The sequence below is a fragment of the Cetorhinus maximus genome, chromosome 12, assembly GCF_964194155.1.
Source record: "Cetorhinus maximus chromosome 12, sCetMax3.hap1.1, whole genome shotgun sequence".
Classification (NCBI taxonomy): Eukaryota; Metazoa; Chordata; class Chondrichthyes; order Lamniformes; family Cetorhinidae; genus Cetorhinus; species Cetorhinus maximus.
The window spans coordinates 18,197,022-18,219,497 of record NC_135890.1 but is presented as its reverse complement, the minus strand read 5'-3'; the positions used below and the strand labels follow the sequence as shown (position 1 = coordinate 18,219,497).

At 43.7% G+C, this 22,476-nt stretch overlaps 1 protein-coding gene across 2 annotated transcripts in view; it reads left to right on the top strand.

Annotated features, from left to right (window-relative positions):
• Nucleotides 1-155: 155 nt before the first annotated feature.
• Nucleotides 156-22,476, top strand: part of tspan33a (tetraspanin 33a) — a 36,823-nt gene continuing 14,502 nt past the window's right edge. For both annotated transcript variants that reach the window (XM_078554683.1, XM_078554684.1), the window contains exon 1: nt 156-445. In XM_078554683.1, coding sequence (XP_078410809.1) covers nt 356-445 — 90 coding nt within the window. In that variant the 5' untranslated portion in view covers nt 156-355. The remainder of the gene's footprint in view (nt 446-22,476) is intronic.

Sequence of the window (22,476 nt, the reverse complement as noted above, 5' to 3'; positions counted from 1 at the left end):
CGCCTAGGAGCTAATGGGAAGCGCCGATTGGCAAGCCGGACCAATGGGATGCTGTAGAGGGCGGATCCCGCGACAGCGGCAGCCGGTGGTGGGGGGTGGTGGGGGGGTTTTGGAGCTACTGGGCCTCCTCCAGGTTCGGTTGATCTGCAGCGCAGGCTCGTCAGTTTGTGGGGACGGCGGACGCGTCGCAATCGGGGAATTTCTTGCGTTTCTTTCCACTTTAAAGGGAAATCACTGCCGAGAAGCACCAGTGAATGTAAATTTTCTCACAGCCGGTGCAATAGGAGGAGACTATTTTAATGCAATGTCATTTTTGTAGTGGGACCTTTGAATCCAGGGGAATCTTGACTTAACCATGGCTCGAACTCGGACACAGGGAGAAGATTTCACCTTCGTCAACCCTGTTGTTAAATATTTACTGTTTCTGTTTAACATGCTGTTCTGGGTAAGTGATTCCTTTTCATGCTCTCTCGATAACCTCGTCCCGATCTATCTTTTGCTTTCTGTCTCTGTCTCCTCAAGGGAGATTTATATCCGTGCTCAGTTCTCTTTTTAAGAGGTTGTAAACTTGCAGCTTAGCAACCGTCCCTCTTCTTAGTCCAGGCATGTTCTACCAGGGACTATCAAGCGTACAGGCATTTAGTGCTTCTAATCCCCTCCATTTCATTCAATCTTACCGTCAGGCCAACCGCTGGGGATTTCCTCGCAGCACTGTTTTAAAACGTTGGAGGTCCCCTATAATGCTTCGAAACATAGCGTACATTACTGAAATAAAAACGTTAATCATTAACTCATTTGGTATGTTGATGGATTTTTGGGATTTCCGAGCTCTCTCTTCCCCCCACCAACCACCAATATTGTTTTTGAGGTCTGATTTTACACCCTCTTCTTTACCCCGCCCCGCTCTAATTGAATGAGGACAAATCCTGCAATAATTAAAACAGCAGTCCTGCAAACCGCTGCCTCACCACAATGGACGGTGGCATCGGCCTGGGAGCAGCTCATGGCATCAAAAGGGTAGTGATTCTCACTCTGCCCACCAACAAACCCCACCCCCACCCCCGAAAAAAAAGTTTGCCAAAATGATTTCAGCTCGTTCTGACTAGTGGCTGAATGTCAGGTTACACACCTGACACTTAGTTGACTTCCCCTTGTGACTGTTTACAGGTGGATGTGAAAAAAACCTCTCGTGTCGACCTTTCACCTCTCCCAAATTAAGAAAAACTTGCATTTAGACGGCGCATATCACGCTTTAAAGCAGCCAATGAAGTACTTTCTGATGTGTGGTCACTTGTAGGAAATGTGGCTGCCAGTTTGTTCACTGTAAGGTGCCACAAACAACAATATGATGAATAATGAACGTGCTTAACCGAAAGAAACAGTTTCAAGGCGCCTGGGCTTGTCCCTGACATGAGGCCAGTCCCATTTAAAATGAATACAAAAGCAAAATACTGCAGATGCTGAAAATCTGAAGTAAAAGCTGGAAATATTCAGGTCAGCACTTGTGGAGAGAGGCTAAGTTGATATTTCAGGTTAGTGACCATTCAGCTCCTTTTTAAAAGGGATGTGATTCCAATCAGAAACACCGGTGCTTGCCCAAATCTCCTTCCCCGTGGATTCTCTGAGCTGGGTTATTTGGTTCAGTCTGTTGTATGTGATTGTGACCACATCCAGCCTTGAGTCCCTGAGGTGCACTGTGTGCTTCAGAAAATTATCAATGTTGCCATGAGTTGGCAAAGTCCGAAATCTTCAATGTGTTTAGTTGTGACTTGTTATAAATATCCAGTAGCACTAAGAAAAACTTGCATTTGTGGATTGCCTTTTGTATCCCCAGGGGGGTCAGCAATGGTCTCTCTCCTGCCCCTGCACCATTATCACTAGAGTTTCTTAAAGATCTGTCACTGACCCCCTTCCTCTTCCTTGTCTACATGCTGCATATTGGTGGCATTATCTGCAGACTACCTTGCCTACTACCTTTCTTGACCCTGCCACTGTCTCTGCTGTCTGACTGCTTGTCTGTTCTGCAGTCTCCAGCTGAACATTAAGAATACTGAAGATCAAAGCATCGGTCACTGCCACAAACTCCATATCTGCATTAAATGCGACATCATCACTACCATTATTGTTCTCATGTGACTCCCCAGGATGTTAGAAGGTGAAATGATGGATTTTGGTCTTTTCGCCTAGCGATTCCTATGGGCCTTTTCCATTCTCCTCTAGGGCAATGTCTTGGGTTGAACCAGACCATTCGCAATCTCCATGCCTATTTGATGCTAAACTGAGCTTCCAACTTCACGTTCTCCACATTGTGGTCATCACCCATTTCCACCTCTAATATCACTCACTGCCACCCCTGTCTCTGCCCACCTGCTAAAACATCCTTTGTCACCTCCAGACTAGTGCTTATTCCAATATAATAAACCAAAAATGCTGGAAATTTGCAGCTGGTCAAGCAGCATCTATGGAGAGAGAAAAACAAAGTTAATGCTTCAGGTCAATGACCTTTCATCAGAACTCCAGACCTTTAAGCATTAACTCTGTTTCTCTCCCTCTCCATAGATGCCACCTGACCAATTGAAAATATCCAACATTTTTTTTTCTTTCCTGTGGTTGCTGGGTACTTCGCCTTTGGTAATTCCTGTCCTCACTTGGTCAGCTTCCCATCCTCCAACGGAGTGGGACACTTGGAATTTTGGATATTATATTTTGGAAGCTTGTAAGGAAAGCAATGACTTCTTAACTTGCATATATTTAATAGTGTCCCTAACATATTTGGCAATGTAAAAACATTAGCTTATTCTCACAATTTGTACAGTGAAGAAGGTGTACTCGATTAGAGGAAAGGCTGCCTCCTGTTGAAGAAGTGTTTAAGCCCCTGGACAGTGGTGTGGGAGTAGCAGAATGGGCAGGTGCTACATCTGTTACCAAGGAGGCATGGGTGTTACCAGAATGAACTAGGGCTCCCCACAGGGAGTATTCCTTCCTGAAAGCAGCCAAGAAAGGGGAGGAATGTGTTTGGTTCTTAAATCGGGTGGTGAGAAATGATCTGGCGAAGGATGAGACTGGTGGGGTGGCAGTTGTCCAGGAGGCAGCTTTTCCTCTAATCGGGTACACCTTATTCGCTGTACAAGCTGTGAGAATGAGCTATTGCTTTTACTCAGCCAAATATGTTAGGGACACTATTAAATATATGCGAGAGACTCCCAAGCCTGAGGATGTGGAAACTGGTGCAGATGTAGTCAATGTCAAGGCTGAAGTACTTTATAGAGGATTTGGAGATTCTGCTCTTTTGCATTTGGGTTGGATTGTGTTGGGAGAAAGCTCTTTGGGTTGTATATCACTAAGGTAATGGGGCTACAGGTCTGTCGGTGTACAGCACTGGGACATATGGACATATCACTCATACCAGAAGTATAGGGGGAGCAGACATACTTCCGGCCACTGCTCACTCTTGACCACAGTACTCTGGGTGGTCCCCCACATTGCCCATCTGTAAGGCTGGCTCTGCATTGCTCATATCCAGGGTTCACAGACCCTATTGTGAGAACCACTGCTTTAGTATCTGTGTTTGTGATTAGCAGGAAGCTTGAAGCACTAAATAGAAAACCATAAATCTTTTGGCATTTTCTGACAGGATGAAGTTCCACATTTCCCCAGATATTTTTTAAGAATGGTTTTAGTTTTGCAACATTTACACCTCTCCTTAAACCATTATGGTATAATGCAGCATCCATGCTACATTACACATTACTGATACCTGCAGTTACATACACTGAGACCTCAGCCGGAGCCACCCTTAACCAAGAAGGTTATAGCTTCACAGTCCACTCCAGTGCAAACATGTAATTAAGGCTTATGCTCCAGTGCAATGCTGAGGGAATGCTGCATTGTTGGGGGTAAAGTCTTTTGAGCTGTTAAGGCACTGTTAGGTGATGTAAAGATCCTGTGGCACTATCTGAGGATGGCTGGGAGTTCTTTGCTAAGAAATTGGCAAATACAGGTTAGCCTACTCACTCATCTTGCTGTGCATACAGTCAGTATTCCACATAACAGTGCACTTCCAAACAACTCATTGTGTAAAATGCCTTGTGGTACATTGGAGAGATCTAATAGGCTCCTGATAGAAAGAACTTGTATTTCTAGTGCACCTTTTGCAACCGAAGCACTTTTGAAGTGCACACCATTGTAATGTCAGAAATGCAGCAGCCAATTTGCAAACAGCAATGTAATTTAATGTGGAATTCTCACATTGCAGTGTTACTTCAGATTATTGGAATTATTTTTAGCGCACAAACAAATTTGAATTGTCAGAAATTGGTTTCTGGAGGTCAGGACAGTGTGTTTAGTACCAACCGTCACATCATGTGCCAGCCTTTCACTGACTGGTGGCTTCGAAAGGTTAACTGGGTTGCCATGTTAAACATTCACTTGTGGAGGTCATAAAACTAATAGTATTTATATCTTCAAGAGAAAACAGATGCCTGATATATTTAGCTCTTGCTTTCATGTTCTCTTTTGGTTTGGAAGCTGAGAACTGTTGTACACTTTGAAACATAATAAAGGGTGCAGAGTAGGTCGGGAGCAGCTGTAGAGAGGGGCTATGCTGGGTGGGATAAGGAAGTAAGGTGATGGGGAGAGTTGGGTATGCTGGGTAGGATATTAAATGGTTTGGATAGTGAGGACGAAAGTGGGATTAGACTGGGTGGCCTGTACAGAAAAGCAACAGGATAGACTGGGTATGTTAAGTGTCTTTTTTGGTTTTGTAGCATTTTATAATTCTATACTTGTCGACACTAAATTGCCACAAGTAAGGGAACTTCCTCAGTGAGGAAGTGAAACTGACATTTGCTGTTCTTGACTAGTCCTGGAACCAGTAGTTGCAGCCCAGGATCACCCCGGTTTCTATTGAATACACTGATTGCTGTACACAGGCTATACAATTGTCTTCTGACCTTAGGTAGGGAAGGGCAGATTCTCACTGCTCATTGTAGACCCTGGGTGTGAGTGGTTATCAGTTGGTTCTGTTTCTTCATGATGAATTAACCAGATGTTACCCATTGACTAGCCTTGCATGGATTGGCACTTGGATGAGATGCTGGGTGTTAGCAACTGGAGGGTGAATTAGCTCAGGTGCGGTCAATGGCTTTAGAATGGGAGTGGAAGAAATAGAATGCCGTTTACAAAAATGGGGAAGAAAAGAGTGCTTTCACTGGCAGTTTACCTTCACTGAGAACTGCAGCAGCTCACTAGCACCTTGAGGCAACTAGAGGTGGACAGCAAATGCCAGCAATGGCTGCATCACAAGAACAAAGTAACAGTCTGATTCCTGATCTCGGGAAAGCAGATGGGCTTGAATCCTGTCTAGTTAGCTTATATAGTTGTCTGGTCCCTCTGCTTTACTGGACTGGGAAAGTTTTGAGGTGAATGCATTATATGTATATTAACAGGGCTGTACAAAATAAACCAACTCCATATGGGCGGAATAAGTTTGAAAGCACCACCTGTAGTCGATGTTCCTTTTGACTTTTCTGTGTGGCCTGTTTGCACTTCATGGTCCCTTTAAGATTGCTGTGTGGTCATGGACCCCACAGCTTAGAGAACATTGCCTTGCTGCCACTCATGGGTCACTGCCCTCGAGCTGCTCATGATGTCCCAAATGAGCAATTCTTCAGCTAATGACCTGTTTTGAAAACACAACATTATATCAGTCTGATTTAAAGTGGGACAGCTGAGATCAGACCTGCCAGCCAAGGGGCCAGATTTGGGGCAAGGTGGTTTTGGCTGTGTACTGTAATCTCCCTCTATATGTAGGTGTAGTGCCAACTGTGATTTCTGTGATGGGAGGACTGATGTGGCTGCGCCAGGTGGTAGCTCAGGGTAGTTTTAGTTTTGAATTTGAACAGGGCTGACACTCTACAATGATGGGGAGAAAACAGGCTTGTTTATATTGTACAAAAACAGAAAATGCTGGAAAAACTCAGGTCTAAAAGATCTGTGGTGAGAAAGACAGAGTTAAAGTTTCTAGTCCGTATGACTCTTCAGAGCTAAGAAGTAAAAATGCAATTGAAATTTATAAATTATAAATTCTTAAATTTCATCACATTTTTACTTAGCTCTGAAGAAGAGTCACACGGACTCGAAACGTTAACTGTCTTTTTCTCCACAGAGGCTGTTGGACCTGAGTTTTTCCAGCATTTTCCGTTTTTGTTTCAGATTTTCAGGTATTTTACTTTTATCTTGTTTATATTGTGCCTTTCTCAGGGCTTTACAGCCAATTAAATGCTTGAGTTTAGTCATTGGCTGCTGTGTTTCCCACATTACAGCAATTTACACAAGGCAAAGTTCCACAATACAACTATATGGAGGGAGACTGTGGGATCCGAATAGCTCTCAAATTGTAATGTTAAAACCTCAGTTTAACCTTCTCAGATGGACATAGGATCCCATTGCACTCTTACAAAGATAAGCAGGGGAAGGAATTTCCCCCAGTAGTCTGGACAATATTTATCCCTTTAATGTCCATTAATGTCTTGTATAACATGACATCCAGCCCCAAAGAATTTCTAGTAATAATCAAACTGCTGTTTGTGGAATCTTGTGCACAAACTGGCTGCTGCATTTCCTACATTATAGCACTAAGCATACTTAATTAACTGTAAGGCACTTTTGGGGAGTTCTGAGGGCATGAAAGACACTGTAGGGATCCTTTCATTCTTTCAAACTTGTATAACCAGTATGTCCCATCTCCCCTCTGCTGTGTAACCAGCTAATGTCTGCAGTGTGAACAGCTAATGTCCGTGTCTAATTGCCTCTCACCCTCAGGCCTGTAATACTTTTCAAGGCTTCACAACAATGTTTGTTTATTTTTCTTCGATTCTGTGTCAAGCTGTCCTTGCTTTGTAACAGGAAAGATACTGTTGGCTCAACCTTTCTATGCTATTGTTGGTTTGGGAGTGGGGAGGAACGCAGTGAAACAAACTAGAGAAGAAAATTATTCTTTTCCGCCTTTATTTTTCACCAATAGGTCACTTCTTCAAACACAAAAACAAATGAAGATCTACTAAGTACAGGGAGGCAAGGGAAGCAGGAGGAGAATGAGTCAGTAATTTGAGTGCAAGTGTGTGGTTCAGTGACTGGGGGCCTCAGGGGACCCTTGGAGTTATTGATGGGAACTTGTGGAGCCATCTGAAACTGGGCACCTGCTGAACATTGTCCCTCAAGGCTGCAGAAATGCAAAAGCGTGGAAGTTATGTTAGTTATATAAAGCTCTGACTGAGCCTATTTAGCGTACTGCAATCCGTTTCAGGCATTGTACCTCACCAAGAGTATATTGGCTTTGGAAGGGGTGCAGCAAGGACCAATGACACTGGGGCTAAAAAGGGTTAAATTATAAGACAGGTTGCATAGATTAGGCTTGTATTTTGCTTGCATATTGGAAGATTAAAAGGTTATTTAATTGAGCTGCTTAAGATGATCAGAACAGTTGATCGCACCTCTCTACTGGGACAGATTAAGACCTCACCCTGTTTATTTTTTCTAAAATATATAGAAATATGCTTATTGCTATCTCTCAATTTCAAATTGGCTGAATCAATGTCCGTCTGTGACCCCAAACAAAAGAAGCTACCTGGCTGTATCGGGGGAAACTTGCACATTGTTATTCTTGAAGAGTTACTAGCAACCCACTGTGGAATGCACAGACCAAATTCAAAGAGAGCAATACAAAGGCCATCTGCATTTCATGAACCAGGGTGGCCAACAGGAATCTATTAAACTCGTCTCTTAAAACAAAGAGCCCTGAAACCTTTCTTTCAATTCTTAATAGTTGAGACATTTGGCAATCTTGGGGACCCAGATGAGGGATACACGTCCTTTGTCTAAGTGTAGAGGGGTGGGAGTCATGTGACTTGGGCCTCTGGCTTGTGGAACCAGTAGTATTGTCTTGCTGAACAGCAAAATCTCAGTCTGCTTTTCTACGATCTGACTAGCAGACGCTCAGACATGAAGCTCTGGCCCAGGTTGGACACCTGGCCCCATCTACACTGCTTATGCTGGAAATTCTGTACCATCGACTACAAGACAGGCATGCAGAGATGAATCAATCTCATTGTATGAAGTCAACACCACTGGAAAAGTGAATTATCCAGCTTTGGTTTTCAGCTCACTGACCTCTGAAGGAATACCTCATTGGGCTTTGATTCTGGACTCTGGAACTCATGTGAAACAATATTTCTTTTCTTGTGGTCTGTGCACTATAAAACCTTCTTTTCTCTATCCCTCTTTTATTATGAGTACAAAAGGGGGAGTGTTGCGAACCCTTTTTTCACGTTTCGTGTGTGCAAATAAACTAACCCCTTGAGTTTATTCTATCTCTAGTTTGCTGTGGAGTTATTAATAGAAAATTGGATCACATCAAAACTAAGGGGTTGGGAAATACACCACTTATAAGGGGGGAAACCAATCAAAACACTTGTCTGTTTACAGATGGGCGGTGAGATGAGAAATTAGTACTATTTAAATAAACCTCCCTCCCGTCCATAACATTATCTTCTTTTCTCTAGTGAAGGAATCCAGAACAAGGCATAATCAAATTAGAACTAGGTCATTGAGGTGTGATATCAATAAGTACTACTTCACATGAATTGTAGTGTAAATCTGGAGCTTTCTCTCTCAAAAAGCTGTCGGAGGCGTCAATTGAAAATTTGTTAGGTAAGAATATTGAAATTTATGGAACCAAGGCAGGTAAATGGAGTTAAGATACAGTTGAGCCATGATCTAATTGAATGAAGGAACAGCTTTGAGAGGCTGAATGGCCTCCCTCCTGTTCTGTGATCCTCTGTATAGTGTCAAGGGCCTTAAATGTCAACCATTCTGTTTGTCTAAATGAAGCTGTTCTACAAAACTGTGCCCATTAACAACAGGTTATTTGGCATCTTTTTCCCACCAACTCTTGTCTACATTGCCCACTTAACCAAACCGAATGTGGAGTAGCATGTCTTCTGTTGGCTGCAGAGAAAAGTGAGCTGTACCCTAACTGGCTCCCATGGACACATTTAATATAGTTGAGATCCCCAGGATGGTGACTAGGGCTTATTTTCAGTAATGTGCCTCCCAAGTCTGAGAGAAAATCCTGGTGCGCTCCCCCACCCCACCCCACCCCACCCCCTCACTCCCATGACTGCTGTGACTCTGTGATGTGACTTCAGTAGGTTCCATCTTCTGTCCTCCTTTCATCATCCAGAGCTGAAACTGAACCAGATGATTTCCTATATGTAAGAGTGATATTGGTTTGCCCTCACTTATAATGGACAGTGTTTATCATGTTAAACCGATGGCAGGGGAGGTAGCCCACTGACCGATATTTATCCTCCCTACCTTCATTTGTTAAATCTAGGTGAGGCAGGGTGGCTGTGTGGGGTCTCTCTGATTGAGGCAGGACAGGAGGGAGAGTGGGATCTCCCTATGAGTGAGATAGGGCTTGGAGGCGAGTGAGACAGAGCTCAGACTTGGATCAAATACAGGTAACAAATTGGGGCAACTTATTCCAGCTCAGTTGAGAGCTCATTGTCCCAGGAAACACCTCCATATAGACACAGTTTACACCCATCACTGGTTGCCCATCCCTAATTGCTCTTGAAATGAGAGACTTGCTAGGCCAGTTCAGAGGGCATTTAAGAGTCACCCACATTACTGTGGATCTGGAGTCACATGTAGGCCAGACCGGATAAGGACAGCAGATTTCCTTCTCCTAAAGGACATTAGCGAACCAGATGAGTTTTTACAACAATCAATTATGGTTTTATGGCACCATTTCTGAGATCAACTTTCAATTCCATATTTTACTAATTCAATTTAAATTCCACCAGCTGCCATGGTGGGATTTGAACCTGTGCCCCCAGAATATTAGCCTGGGCCTCTGGATTACTAGCCCAGTGACCTTACCAGCACACCACTCTCTCCCCCTGTGCAATGATGGCACATGGCCAAGTACACATACACACGTGCACACAGGCAGAGAGAGATGTGCAGACTGATGGATTCTGGCTGTACTCCAAGACTTGATTTGTACCTGGAGAGGTTCAGGGCTGGGGAGGAAAGAGAATGGGAAATCGAGAAACTTCAAAAGTTTGGTCCCTGTGTTGGCCATTCTCTGTGCATGAGCCTCAAAAGTGAGTGTTCTTGGGTTATTTGGCCAGGTGTCCCTCCACATCTTACACACAAACAAGGAGCAAGAGTAGGCCATTCGGCCCCTCGAGCCTACTGCACCATTTAAGATCATGGCTGATCTGATAGTAACCTCAAATCTGCATCATGCCTACCACGGATAACCTATTGCCCCCTTGCTTACCAAGAATCTATCCACCTCTGCTTTAAAAACATTCAAAGACTCTGCTTCTACTGCCTTTTCAGGAAGAGTGTTTCAAAGACTCTCAACCATTGGAGAATTTTGTCTGGGCTCCATTTTAAATGGGCGACCCTTTATTTTTAAACAGTGACTCCTAGCTCTAGATTTTCTCACAAGAGGAAACATCCTCTTCATATCCATCCTGTCAAAACCCCCTCAGGGTCTTTTATGTTTCAGTCAAATCGCCTCTTGCTCTTCTAAACTCCAGCAGATACAAGCCTAGCCTGTCCAACTTCTCCTCGTAAGACAACCTGCCCATTCCAAGCATTAGTCTGATAAACCTTCTCTAAACTGCTTCCAACATGCTTACATTTTTCCTTAAATAAGGTGACCAATACTGTACACAGAATCACAGAAATTTAACAGCACAGAAGGAGGCCATTCAGCCCATTGTGTCTGTACTGGCTCTCCAAATGAGCATTATGACCTAGTGCCATTGCCCTGCCTTTTCCCCATAACCCTGCACATTGCTTCTGTTCAAATAATCATCTAATGCCCTCTTGAATGCCTCAATTGAACATGCCTCCACCACACTTCCAGGCAGTGCATTCCGACCCGAACTACTCGTAGTGTGAAAAAGTTTTTTCTCACGTCACATTTGCTGCTTTTGCAAATCACTTTAAATCTGTGCCCCCTCGTTCTTGATCCTTTATGAACGGGAACAGCTTCTCCCTATCTACTCTGTCCAGTCCCCTCATGATTTTTAACATCTCTATCAAATCTCCTCTCAGCCACCTCCTCTCCAAGGAGAACAGTCCCATCCTCTCCAATCTATCTTCGTAACTGAAGTTTCTCATCCCTGGAACCATTCTTGTAAACCTCTTCTGCACTCTCTCCAATGTATTCACATCCATCCTATAATGTGGTGCCCAGAACTCTGTACAATACTCCAGCTAAGGTCTAATGAGTGTCTTATATAAATTCAGCATAACCTCCTTGCTCTTGTACTCTATGCCCCTATTAACAAAGCCCAGGATACTAAATGCTTTATTAACTTCTCTCTCTACCTGTCCTGCCACCTTCAATGATCTATGCACATATGCACCCAGGTCTTTCTGCTCCTGCACCCCCTTGAAAATTTCACCCCTTATTTTATATTGTCTGACCATGTTCTTCCTAACTAAATGCATCACCTCACGCACCTCCACACTGAACTTCGTCTGCCACCTATCTGCCCACTCCAACAACTTGTCTCTGCCCTTTTTTGAAGTCCCTTCAAAACCACTTTAAAAGCACTTTTATACAATGTACCAATAAAAGTCTGAGGTCAATAATAGGGAAGCCCTAAATCTGAACAAGTCCAGTACTCCAGATGTGGTCTCTCTAGTGCTCTGTATAAATGAAGCATAACCTCCCTGCTTTTGTATTCCATTCCCTTTGCAATAAATGATAAAATTCTTGCTGTACTTACATACTAGCCTTTTGTGATTCATGCACTAGGACACCCAGATCACTCTGCAATCTCTCACCATTTAGATAATGCTTCTCATTTATTCTTGCTGCTAAAATGGACATTTTCACATTTTCACACATTATACTCCATTTGCAAGATCTCTGCCCATTCACTTAACCTGTCTATATCTTTTTGTAGCCTCCTTATGTCCTCTTCACAACTTACTTTCCTGCCTTCTTCACTTGAAGTGGCAGTGCACTTTCCAGCAGGGTTCACTGGGTAATGGTCAGCAGCATAAACCCACGTGCTTGGCAACAGAGGGCAGGGGTCAGTATTGGCAATCCCCTGAGCTATCTGTTGCAGATTAATAAAAGACTTGGTGCATGCAACAAAGGATGAGTCACTTCCTGCCACACACTCGGCTTGATCTGAAACGTGTTGTAACTGCTTTTGACTCAGCTGATCCTGGCCAGATTTCAACCTGTGAAGGGCAGCATTTAACTCTGGTCAGTCTTGGAACCTGTTGATTGGCCCTGTTCAATTGTTGGAGACTGGATAACTTTTTTTGTCCCAAAAAATAGCCCTCATTTTCCCCCTGCCCTGCACCCCCCACATCCCCCAACAACAACATCACCCAATAAACAAAAACCACTATTGTGCTGAACCCATATTCCCATCAGAGTATAAAATGATCCTGCTGCTATCATTTTTAATGCACAGGCATTCTGCAGCACGGTTCTAACTCCTCCTTTAAGTTTGACAGTGAACAGGAGGGTATGCGGACTGTGAAATGTGCTATTTGACTGTGGAAAGTGCATGCCAATTACACAGCCTGGCCAACAGCACCATTAGTTGCACTAGGCAGGAATGTGCTGGGAATAGAAAACAGTGAAAGCTCTAGATTGAAACCAGGATCATAATGCTGACTGCTTGTGGGAGGGGAGGGATGGTGAGGCCTAATTCTCCTGTTTATTACGAAATGAAACCATGCCTGCTGGTTCCCAGTGAATAAAGGATTAAAGATTAGTGAAAAGGAAATGTAGACAGGCTAGATGGTGGATGAGGGGGCGATTCTTTAAACATAGCCCCTCCTTCAATGTCTCTGCAACTTTATTTAATTTTCCAACCAGTTTGGATTTGTCTCGAAGCAGCTTATTATCCCAAACCATTCCCCAGCTTTCAAAACGCTTATTGATCGGAGGCCAGTGAGCTTCCGAATGCTAATGAGTTCTGGAGATGAAGCTTAAAAACTTGATGCCAGGTGTTTGCTCAGGGGGTAGTAATCATGCCTCTGAGTCGGAGGGTTGCGAGTTCAAGTCCCACTCCAGGGTCCCATAATTCAGACTGACAGTCCCAGCTGAGGGATGAGATGTTGAACCAAGGCCCCATCTGCCCCCACAAGTGGATGCAACAGATCTCATGGTGCTTTGTAGAAGAAGAATAGGAGGTTTCTCAGGTGTCCTGGATAATATTTATCCCTTGGCCAACATCTGATATTTTGTCTCTTTTCAGCCCATGCTGTGAGAATTTGCTGCTTTTCCCTACATTACAGCAGTGACTACACTGTAAAGAAAGAACTTGCATTTATATAGTGCCTTTCCTGACCATGGGATGTCCCAAAGCATTTTACAGCCAATGAAGTACTTTTTTTGTGGTGTAGTACTTCCATTGCTGTTGACAAGTTTCAAATGACCAGAGGACTGACTTGACCCCGGTGGGATCTGTGGAGAGAATCTGGGCATTTTTAGAATGAGTGTAAAGAAGCCGGGTACAAAGAAGGTAGAACTGTCATGCTTGTGTTAACTGTTAAAGCACACACTCTATATACAGTGTGATGTCTGGCCCAACTTCTCGATTGACCCTGATCTAACTGAATGGCAGAACAGACATGAATGGCCTTATCCTGTTCCTGAACACTCTACAAAAGCTGAATGCGGTCAGCACTTAGTATGACTGTCCACTGGGACCATTCTGCATTCAAATGGAAATCTGGGCAGGATTAGGGTATGGTTGTACTCCCAGTATGAGAAAGAGGCTTGAGGAAGATTCCTTGAACAGTCAGTATGGCCAGCATTTTCAGTGTGTGGAGGGGGCTCTGGGGAGATTCTTGTTAGATTTCCTGCCTTGATCAAATTCTCAATAGTGTATTTAATGGATAACACTAAGTTTTAATTGTCGCCTATATTTTTTTTTAAAATGGCTTGCGGATTTGAATAATCACAGCTCAGATACTTCACTGGTTAGAGGGAAAATAAGCTACCTCAATGTCACATCAGAAACAATTCAGTCATGAAGAATATTGGGCATTTGCATAACAGACACATCATGGGTGAAAATGTAAAATAAAACTTTCTGTACAGTCTTACTGTATGCTGCCACGTCACGCATTGTGTTTTATTCTTAAGCCATTTGTTTGTGAATCCAGTGTTACATATGGAAAAAGACAACAACCATTCCTTATGTTTGGGGTTGGTCCCTGTCAATCCATTAGGACACCATTGCCGTGGATTGGCACATGCCAGTGGTGGAACACTTAAGCAGTTGTGTGACTTTTGTTTTGTCCTGACACATCTCGTAGCAGGATGGAATGAAACTGTTTGGCATCTGAGTTGGGTTGAGGGCTGAAAGCCAGGAGAGTGGATTCATTCCATTCCCAGGCCTGGAAATGCCACACAAGTGCCAGGCAATGACCATCTCCAACAAGAGAGAAATTAACCATCGCCCCTTGACATTCAGTAATATTGCCATCACTGAATCTCCCACCATCAACATCCTGGGGGTTATCGTTGACCAGAAACTGAACTGGACTAGCCATATAAATACCGTGGCTACAAGAGCAGGTCAGAGGCTAGAAATCCTTGATGATTAACTCACCTCCTGACTCCCCAAAGCCTGTCCACCATCTACAAGGCACAAGTCAGGAGTGTGATGGAATATTCCCCACTTGCCTGGATGAGTGTAGCTCCCACAACACAAGAAGCTTGACACAATCCAGAACAAAGCAGCCCGCTTGATTGACACAACCACAAACCTTCACCCCCCCCACCACCGACACAATGGCACTGTGTACAAGATGCACTGCAGGAATTCAGCAAGGCTCCTTAGACAGCACCTTCCAAATCCACGACCACTCCCACCTAGAAGGACAAGGGCAGCAGATAGATGGGAACATCACCACCTGGAAGTTCCCCTTCAAGTCACTCACCATCCTGACTTGGAAATATATCACCGTTCCTTCACTGTCACTGGGTCAAAATCCTGCAACTCCCTTCCTAACAGCACTGCAGAGGTTCAAGAAGGCAGCTCACCACCACCACCTTCTCAAGGGCAGCTAGGGATAGGCAATAAATGCTGGCCCAGCCAGCGAAGCCCACATCCTGTAAATGAATTAAAAAAATTGGTGTCTTGCTGTTAATGACTGAATTGTTTTTGAAGTTGGTGGACTGATGCACACTCGATTAGTGATGGGAGTGAGTTTTATTCAGCACAGGGTAGCCTGCAGCTAGAGAAATTAGTGGGGTGATTTACTCGAGGGTTTTACCATCTACTCAATTTCCTTTTTTCCCTTGGGAAAAGGGGCCTAACATCTCTTTGGTTAAGAGGACAGGGTACAGTCTCCTGATCATCTGACATCTTCAATCCTCTGCTTTCATCACCTTATCATTTCCACCTTACTCGTTCCTGGCAGTTACATGAACCTAGTATACTAGGGGCTGCTACTCATTCTGTTTTCGATTGGGCAGCCTGGGTATCGAGAAATTTCAAAGTTGTAAACTGTGTGGCAAAATTCATTATCCATTTAAAACAAAAATTCATTTACTTTCCAGGCAGCGATGCAGGAGTTCGTTTGAGGGAACTATCCCATAATACTCAGAAATGGAGCAAAAACTTATTTGTAGAGCACTTTTAACATGGTCAAACATCCCAAGGTGCTTCCCAAGAGTGTTATGCTAAGCCACATATTAAGGCCGATGATCAACAACTTAAGTCGAAGTAGGTTTTAAGGACTCTCTTAAAGGAAGAAAGAGCAGTTGCTTGGTAGAGGGATTCCAGAGCTCAAAGCCTTTGCAGCTGAAGACACAGCACCAATGGTAGTGATCAACATCAGGAATGCTGAAGAGGCCAGAATTTGAGAAGTGCAGATAATTGGCAGTTTTAGAGCTGGGGGAGATTCGAGGTGCGAAAGAGTGAGGCCATGGAGCGATTTGGAAACAAAGATTAGAATTCTCCTGGTTAAGGAATATAGAAATGTGAGCACGGAGGTGATAGGTGAATGAGACTTGGCACAATTAAGGACACAGGCAGCAGAGTTTTGGATGGCCTCAAGTTTATGGAGGGTGAAGGTACTGGACACTGCAAAGGCTGTGAGCCCCCGACAATATTCTGACAATAGTACAGAAGAATTGTGCTCCAGAACTTGCCGCGCCCCTAGCTAAGCTATTCCAGTACAGCTACAATACTGGCACCTACCAGTCAAAGTGGAAAATTGCCCAGGTATGTCCTATGCACACAAAGCAGGACAAATCCAACCTGGCCAATTACAGCCCTATCAGTCTATTCTCGATCTTCAGTAAAGTGATGGAAGGGTTCATCAGCAGTGCCATCAAGCGGCACTTGCTTAACAACCTGCTCACTAATGCCCAATTTGGGTTCCGCCAGGGTCACTGGGCTTCTGACCTCATCACAGCCTTGGTTCAAGCATGAACAAAAGAGCTGAACTCCAAATGTGAGGTGAGAGGGACTGCACTTATCATCGAGGCAGCATTTGACAGAGTGTGGCATCAAGGAGCCCTAGCAAAACTGGAGCTGATGGGAATCGGGGAAAACTCTCCATTGGTCAGAGTCAGAACGGCTAAACAGGTTAGGCCTTTATTCATTAAAGTTTAGAAGAATGAAGGGTGATCTTATTGAAATGTACAAGATTCTGAGGGGGCTTGACAGGGTAGATGTTGAGATGTTTCCACTGGTGGGGTAATCTCAAACTAGGGGACATAGTTACTGAATAAGGGGGCACTCATTTGAAACAGATGCGAAGGAATTTCTTCTGAGGGCAGTGAATGTATGGAATTCTCTACCACAGAGTTGTGGAGGCTAGATCACTGAAAGTATTTAAAGAGGAGGTAGATAGCTTTTTGAAATATTGGGGGGGTTGAGGGGTATGAGGAGCTGGCATGAAAGAGGAGTTGAGGCCTGGGGCAGATCAGCAATGATATTGAATGGCAGGGCAAGCTTGAGGGACTGAATGGCCTACTCCTATTATGTAAACCTAGCACAAAGGAAGATGGTTGTGGTTGTTGGAGGTCAATCATCTCAGCTCCAGGACATCACTGCAGGAGTTCCTCAGGATAGTGTCCTAGACACAACCAACTACAGCTGCTTCATCAATGACCTTCCTTCCATCATAAGATCAGAAGTGGAGATGTTTCCTGATGTTCACCATTTCAACTCCTCTGATACTGAAGCAGTCCATGTCCAAATGCAGCAAGACCTGGACAATATCCAAGCTTGGGCTGACAGGTGGCAAGTAACATTTGTGCCACACAAGTGCCAGGCAATGACCATCTCCAACAAGAGAGAAACTAACCATCACCTCTTAACCTTTCAAAGGCATTACTATCGCAAAACTGAACTGGACTAGCCATATAAATACTGTGGCTATAGCAGGAGGTCAGAGGTTCAGAATCCTGTGGTGAATAACACCCCCTGACTCCCCAAAGCCTGTCTGCCATCTACAAGGCAGAAGTCAGGAGTGTGATGGAATACTCTCCACTTGCCTGGATGAGTGCAGCTCCAGCAGCACAAGAAGCTTGACACCATCCAGGACAAAGCAACCTGCTTGATTGGCACCCCATCCACAAACATTCACTCCCTCACACACTGTGCTACTGTGCATCAGTGGTGATCATCTACAAGATGCGCTGCAGAAACTCACCAAGGCTCCTTAGGCAGCACCTTCCAAACCCACGACCGCTACCATCAAGAAGGACAAGGGCAGCAGACACATGGGAACAGCACCACCTGGAAGTTCCCCTCCCAGCCACTTGCCATCCTGACTTGGAAAAATATTGCCGTTCCTTCACCCTCACTGGGTCAAAATCCTGGAACTCCCTAACAGCACTGTGGGTGTGCCTACACCACATGGACTGCAGTGGTTCAAGAAGGCAGCTCACCACCACCACCTTGAAGGCAATTAGGAATGGGCAATAAATGCTGGCCCAGGCAACAATGCTTCCCATGAATGAAATTTTTTAAAATGGGAGGCTGGCCAGGAGTACATATGAACAGTCTAGTCTAGAGTTAACAAAGCAGTAGATGAGGGTTTCGGCAGCAGATAAGCTGAGGTAGGGGCAGAATCATTTGATATCATGGAGGTGCGAATAGGCAGTCTCAGTAATTGCATAGATAAGTGGTCAGAAACTGATCTCTAGATCAAATACCTCCAGGTTAAGGCTACGATAAGTCTGGTTAGCCAAAGACATTTGCTAGTTAGAGAACAGCTTGTGACAGGGACAGAAGACAATGGTCTTCCCAATATTTAATTGGAAGAAATTTCTGCTCATACAGCACTGGATGTCAAACAAACCCTCTGATAATTTAGAAACTGTAGCATGCTTGTGTGAAGTGGTGGTGAGCTGGAGCTGGGTGTAGTCAGTTTACAGGCAGGAACTTGTGCTGTGCTTTTGAATGATGTCAACAAGGGACAACACGTAGAAGGGACATCTTGAGGGACATCAGAGATTAGTAACTTTATAACCCAGCATGCTGAGATAGAGTTAACATTTATAATAGATTTGTAAGAATAGGAAGCGATCCCCAGCACAGAGAACCTGTCCTATTTCTTCTTTCCCTAGGTACTGTGGTATATTGCCCTCAAATGTCTTCCCATGCCTTTGGCAGAATGTCCTATGGAACCTTGAGTTCTAAATCCAGACTGACACTCCAGTGCTGTACTGAGGGCATTGAATCGCAATTTGAGCAGTGCTAAACAGGGGCCCTGCCTATCAGATGTGGTGCTAAACAGGGGCCCTGCCTATCCTATCAGGTGAACTATGCCATTGGTTTGAAGAATGGGTGAGTTCCCCCCAGGTGTCCTAACTAGTTATTCCTTGGCCAACGCCTAAAATGGATCATCTGGTCATTTTGTCTCAATCCTGTTTGTGGGACCTTGCTGTACACAAATTGGCAGTCGTGCTTCCTACTTTACAGCAGTAACCATTAAAAAATACATGCTCGTAGGTCAAGCAGCACCTATGAACGTAAAAGAAACTTTTAACATTTAGCCCTCTGATCTTTCATCAGAAATGTGTTGTATATTGGAGGGCACTGTTATTTTTATGATTCTAGCTGCTGAAACAAATGTAGCTGTGGCGCCCAGATGTGGGTTTATGAATGTTGCACTTCTCCCAAAAGAAACTAGACGTTGTGTTAGAGAAAATTCCAGGCTCCATACCAAGCCTGGGATGTTCCATCCAATTAAATCACAGCCTCCAGCCAGGAACTTCCTCTGATTCAGCCCAGCCCTGCACACCTGTCAGCCCTTCTGATCTTAATGTGGAAATCTATTCTAGTGGCCAACTTTGTTCTCACTGTTCAGTCTGATTCAATCTGCCAGGCTTCCTGAGCACTTATACCAATGGTATCCACACAGGACAGTGCATTCAGTCCTAAGTTAATGCCACATCGAGGAAGATAACTGCCCTCAAATATACAATATGATGACAGCTTGGATTTGTAAAGTACCCTGATGTATTCCCAGAACCGCTGCAAGATTTTCAGTCAATGAATTGCTTTCTAAGATGTCCACACTTTTTCCATCTTGGCCAAATGTGTAAGTTTTATATAAAATTTATAATATAGTAAGTGTACTTTGTGCGTATATTTACTTGACAACACCTAATGTCATTCAGTGCCTAAGGAAGTAAAACAGGAACAACAATCAAAAGATGCTCACATTCTACATTTTATCTTGCCATTTTGCCAACAAAACCACAAAAAGCTTAAAGTTTGCATGCACAAGACCAACAACTGTGTTTATTACTTTTTTCCACTAACCAAAAAAGTAATTTTCTACATCTGGTTTCCCAATGGGCCACATGTGGTTCATGGTTAACTTACTGGATAACACTGGTGTAACAGAATCGTTCTTCTCCCCTTCTTCCCCCTCCCCACTTCCTTACCCATCTTAATTGTAGTTTTGCTATTTGAGTCACATGCCAATCGCCAGTGGACGGGTGGGTGGCTATACACTTTGATCTGCATGAAGAGCTTCTGCAAAGGGTCATTGAGATTTCTTTCACCCCCTTTCCCACATCCCATGCTGTACCATTGGCCTCTTAGCACTTCCCTTTGATGGCCAATCTGGGCATCCTTGGGCCTATAGTCACCAGCAATACCTCACCTCGTACTTGAACCAGCCAGTCTACCCACCACATGGGCTGGTCTGGTAGTCTGACTCTTGCACTGATATTAAAGGGGTTTCAAAGAAATTTTGTGGTAGAGCTTGGCTTGGATTTCATTTGTTTTGTTAGTGTCTCAGTGGTTGGATAATACATACTGTGAGGAGAACATTGGATGAGTTATTAGAGAGTTATTATCACAGTCTTTGTGTACTAACTATGCCATCTGAGTTGTATGCAGATTGTAAAATTGAACTTCTGACTCTCAAGACCAAATTGTTCATTTAAAATGATCAACAGTTGTCCCCATACCAATTCTTGTAGAGCTCCACTTCCCACTTTTTGCCAGTCTGAATAACTGCCTTCAAACTCTAACATTGCATTGTCTGTTTTGTACCCAGCTTGCTATCCATTCTGCTACTTGTTCTCTGAATACACGTGTCTTGACTTAACCAGGAGTTTACTATGCAATAACTCACTGAAGGCCTTTCTTTAAAAAAATACAATATATTATTGTATGTCCAAGGGCCCAAACACTCCTTTCAAGTGAAGCAGCATTTCACTTGCACTTCCCTCAATTTAGTCTACTGCATTCGTTGCTCCCAATGCGGTTCCCTCTACACTGAAGAGACCAAACGCAGACTGGGTGACCGCTTTGCAGAACACCTTCGGTCTGTCCGCAAGCATGACCCAGACCTCCCTGTCGCTTGCCATTTCAACACACCACACTGCTCTCATGCCCACATGTCCATCCTTGGCCTGCTGCATTGTTCCAGTGAAGCTCAACGCAAACTGGAGGAACAGTACCTCATCTTCCAACTAGGCACTTTACAGCCTTCCGGACTGAATATTGAGTTCAACAATTTTAGATCATGAACTCTCTCCTCCATCCCCACCCCCTTTCCAATTTCCCCCCCCCCCCCCCCCCCCCTTTTTTTCCCAATAATTTATAGAGATTTTTCTTTTCCCACCTATTTCCATTATTTTTAAATGTATTTCCATCCATTGTTTTATCTCTACCTTTTAGCCTATTTCTATCCCTTCCCTTCACCCCGCCCCACTCCCACTAGGGCTATCTGTACCTTGCTTGTCCTGCTTTCTACCCTTAATTAGCACATTCCTTAGATAATATCACCACCTTCAACACCTCCTTTGTCCTTTTGTCAATGACATCTTTTGGTTATCTCCATCTATCACTGGCCCTCTATCCAGCTCTACCACCCACCCACCCCCCCACAAACCAGCTTATATTTCACCTCTTTTCTATTTTTACTTAGTTCTGTTGAAGAGTCATACGGACTCGAAACGTTAACTGTGTTCCTCTCCGCAGATGCTGCCAGACCTGCTGAGTTTTTCCAGGTATTTTTATTTTTGTTTTGGATTTCCAGCATCCACAGTTTTTTGCTTTTATACAATATATTATGTCTATTACAACACCTTCGTCTACTGTTGTGGTTGGTGAAGCAGGATTTTTCCTTTGAAATCCAAGCTTCTTTACTATATTTTCAGTTTCTAGTTCTTCTATTGCATCTTTGTTTAAGGATCCCTAATTATTCTATAGTTACCTGGACTTGTCCGACCTACCTTTTAGGAATTCGAATAGCTGACATATATATATTCAGGCAATAGTGTCCCTATCTCTGTCATAACTTCTAATTTTCAGGGGTTTTCCTCTGATTAGATTATCAATTTTCTCCCCCTTTTCATTTTAAATGACTTCATACCCTTTTTGATCTCCTCTAATGTCAGGTCTGTGATGGATAGTCCTGGTAAATACTGAGGCAAATTAATTGTTTAATATTTCATTACCTGTGAGTTTACTGTGTGTATCTTAGTCGTCCAGTTCCTATTCTTATTTTTCATTTGCTTTTTGTGTGCCTGTAGAATACTTTATTTCCTTTTATATTTCTTGATATAATTTTGTAATTTGTTTTTGTCTTCCTGATTGCATATACAGGATATATGCACAGATACAGGCTACTTGGCCTAACCAATCCATGTCGCTGTTTCTGCTTCACTCATGCCTCCGGCTATCTTTCCTCCTCTAAATCTATCATTGTAACCCTTCAGACTCATATGCTTTTTAGCTTCCCCTTAAATGTATCTATACTATTGGCTTCAAACGCTTCCTGTGGTAGCAAACTCCACATTCTCACCATTCTGAGTAAGGAAGTTGCTTGTTTTTTGACATCTTTCCTAACTGTTTCATATGCCCTTTTGTCACCCTCTCCTTCGAATATGTACTTTTAGTGTGTGCCTTTTTCTTTGGTTGAAGGAAAAAA